This window comes from Gossypium hirsutum, chromosome A12, assembly GCF_007990345.1.
Source record: "Gossypium hirsutum isolate 1008001.06 chromosome A12, Gossypium_hirsutum_v2.1, whole genome shotgun sequence".
NCBI lineage: Eukaryota > Viridiplantae > Streptophyta > Magnoliopsida > Malvales > Malvaceae > Gossypium > Gossypium hirsutum.
Genome location: NC_053435.1, coordinates 3,822,429 through 3,825,898, shown reverse-complemented (window position 1 = coordinate 3,825,898; position 3,470 = coordinate 3,822,429). Strand labels below are relative to the sequence as shown.

Below are 3,470 nucleotides of genomic sequence, written 5' to 3'. Positions count from 1 at the left end.
TTGTTTTGATAAATGTTTACTCATTAGGTTAAAAGGTAAAACTATTATATTGTTTATATAGTTAAATAATTTTATACTTCGATTACTAGTTAAATAATCGGTTCATGTAAACGTAACATTGAGTATAAATAATAGGATTCATTAATTCGACTCGACTTGACTCGAAATTTTTTGACTCGATTTGATCCGATTCAGAAAAATTTAAATTGAGTTTGGTTGCTAAAATAGGATTCGTTAACTTAATTAACTCGAAATTTTTTGATTCGATTCGATTCGACTCAACTCGATTGAATACTCACCCTAATGTAGATTGCATTTTGATTTAAAATGAGCAAAACGTGGTTGTAATTTAAAGAAAGAAGAAAAACGATCTCTCTCTTAAATAGATAAAAAAAATTGTTGATTTCATTAGTTGGATTTAATTAGATCATATATCATCTTAATTTAAAATGTAATTTGACATTATGGCATCTTCATTTGATTTATTATAACTTAAAAATGAAACTTCAACAGTTGCATGTATTTAATTCAAATTGGTTTTGTATTATATTTATTCCTCAAATCTAATTATTCGAGTTTTTTAAAATTATAGTAAATAAGATAAACATGTTATATTATATTTCAAAGGGATAAATTTCAAAATTATGCATTAACTTTGATTCAATATGTAATTTAATATATGAACTTTAATTTGATACAATTATACATATGAAATTTTAATTTTGATTCAATCGTACACATTTAAAGAAATAATACTTCAGTTATTCTTATATTGGATAAATATAATTATTTATGTACGCAATATATAAATATAAAATGATTGTATATAAATAATTATGTTAATAATTTGTGAGAATTGGATCAAATCAAAATTTTATATTTAAAATTATATAAAATTCGTGTATATGCATATTAAACTAAAATTCATGTATAGTTTTGAGATTTATCTCTATTTTAAACTAATGCTACATCATTTAATTAAGTTTACCTTGTAAAAAAACTGCTATAAATATTATCGAATCAAAATACAATTTTATTATAACAGAGGGACCTATATTGCAATTTTACTGCACCCAAACCTATTTAATTGGTAAGAAAAAAAGAAGAGAAAAAAAATTGATTTTGTAAAAGTTGTTGAAGTTTTATTTTAAAAGATCTAAATACCTATTTTTAATGTTTATATTGCATTAAAACTTTTTTAAAAATGGATTTGACGTAATTGATGGATACACCGACGGAGTTCTAGAAAATGGTAGTCTAAATATCCTGGGTGGATTATGGCAATCGCATCCACCAATTAATCGAAGTACCTTTCAGTTATAGGAAACATAATCTCAATGCCACATGGAAGATAACCCATCCATCCCACTTCTATTACTTCAATAAACAGCTTCTTACGCTCTACTCCCTTTACCCAACCCTATAGCCTCCTCATTAAGTAATGGCCTCCATCACAAGCCTCTCCAGTGCCATGGTGAGCCCCTCCTTCATCCGCCGCCAGCCTCTCACAAGCCCACGCTCTCTTTTCGGCCTCAAACCCCTGAAAGGTGGCCGCTTTATTATGGGTGCATACAATGTAAAGCTGTTGACTCCTGATGGACCTCAAGAATTTGAGTGCCCAGATGACGTTTACATTCTAGACCAAGCTGAAAAACTGGGCATCGATATTCCCTACTCCTGCAGGGCTGGGTCTTGCTCTACCTGTGCTGGTGTTATCAAACAAGGCAGTGTGGATCAGTCGGATGGCAACTTCCTTGACGATGACCAAATTGCCGCTGGTTTTGTTCTCACTTGCGTCGCTTACCCTACCAGTGATGTCGTCATTGAAACTCACAAGGAAGAAGACATCAACGGTTAAATTATATACTAATAAAACCGGGTCTTATGTAGCTCACAGTATCATATTTTTCCTTCTTGTCATCGCCGTCGTCTTGTTTGTGTGTTGTGAAGGGATGTTATGTTAGATATGTATGAGCTATGAAATTACATAAAAATTAGATGCATGCACTGAGGAATACTTGTAAGCAAAACATGAGTGGTGCAACCAACGTAAATTAAAAACAAAAACTGTGTTTTACAATTACATTCCTCCTGTTTTAGCATTCAAATTATTGCATTATTTATGAATTTTTTATTATTTTATGATAATTATTGTTAGCTTGGTTTGTTACTAGACGATATTATGATCGATAAAGAGATTCGATTAAGAAAAAACAATATTTTTAAAATAATTCTAGTATAGTTTATTTATAATATTTAAAGAGATATTGAATTAAAAATGTTTACTTAAAAGAAAATCTCTTTTGGCAATCATACTACCTCAAATTTACAAGTCTAATAGGGCTTGATTATGGTTTTAGCTATGAGTGAAGGGAGCAACAAATTGTTTTAAATGCATATATATTTGTAAATAAATTCTTCTTTTATCAATTTGTGTATAAGCTTTAAAGGGAAAGACGAGAGAGAATGTAGATAAATGTAAAAAAATTGGATTGTATTATGATAAATGAGTTGAGTTTAAATTATATTTTGTATAAGATTTGTGTATTCATTATTTTATTTTCTAGTTTTAATTGTATATGTACTTGCAACTGATAATAAAATTGTACAATAACTCAATAATAACAATTGTGTATATATATATAATTTGAATAACTAAAATATGATTTCTATATTCAAATTATAATTTATTTTTCATTTAAATTAACTTACTTATGCTTTATTAAATCATGTATAAAATAGTTATTTTAACTTTTTATTGTACTATTTAACGGTTGCGTTAAATACTTGAAATTTTAAATAAAATTCTTCAAAACACTTTTCAAAAGCAACACTAAACTAATCCTTAAAGGTGTAACGATCCGATAGTCAGGAGTGTTGGAAAGTGTATCCCCGGGACTCTGTTCCCTAAACTGGACTCTTAAATTTTTACAAATCAAAGTTAAATTAATTTAATCAAAGTCAAAAATATTTTTACAAAGTTAGTTGTGTAATTAATTAATTTTTAAATTAATAAATTTTGTGAAATTAGGAGTTATTAAAGTATAGGGACTAAATCGCGTAAAGATTAAAAGTTGAATTATAAATTGAAATAAACTAAAAGGACTAAAGTAGCAATTAAACGATTTAATAAATGGTTGTGTATAGGTGACCAAATACGGTTAAGTGTAAATGCATGTATATATATTATATATGGTTAAGTCTAAAGGGATTTTGGAGTTGAAATCTAAATTGGTTAGTGCAATTTAGTCTCTATACTTGTAATTTTTATATTTTTGGAATCTAGGTATCTAGGGCTACTCGACCCATGTTGTAATTTTTAGTATTGTTCAAGATTTTAGATGTTGACATTGTTGAATAGTTTAAGTATTAGGAATTAAATAGATAGATTTTTAAGTTATAAATGGAAAAGGACTAAATTGTGGAATTAATTGTTGATTTTGAACAATAGGGATAAATTGTGAAAAATT

The 3,470-nt window shown here is 27.8% G+C and overlaps 1 protein-coding gene across 1 annotated transcript; it reads left to right on the top strand.

Annotated features, from left to right (window-relative positions):
- The first annotated feature begins 1,293 nt into the window (after nt 1–1,293).
- Nucleotides 1,294–2,083, top strand: LOC107931693 (ferredoxin-2). The gene has a single exon (XM_016863636.2). The coding sequence runs from the start codon at nt 1,442–1,444 to the stop codon at nt 1,856–1,858; it is 417 nt and encodes a 138-aa protein (XP_016719125.1). The 5' UTR covers nt 1,294–1,441; the 3' UTR covers nt 1,859–2,083.
- The last annotated feature ends 1,387 nt before the right edge of the window (nt 2,084–3,470 follow it).

Excerpts from the sequence above, each read along its gene's own strand:
- LOC107931693 (XM_016863636.2), top strand. The coding sequence starts at position 1,442 with ATGGCCTCCATCACAAGCCTCTCCAGTGCCATGGTGAGCCCCTCCTTC.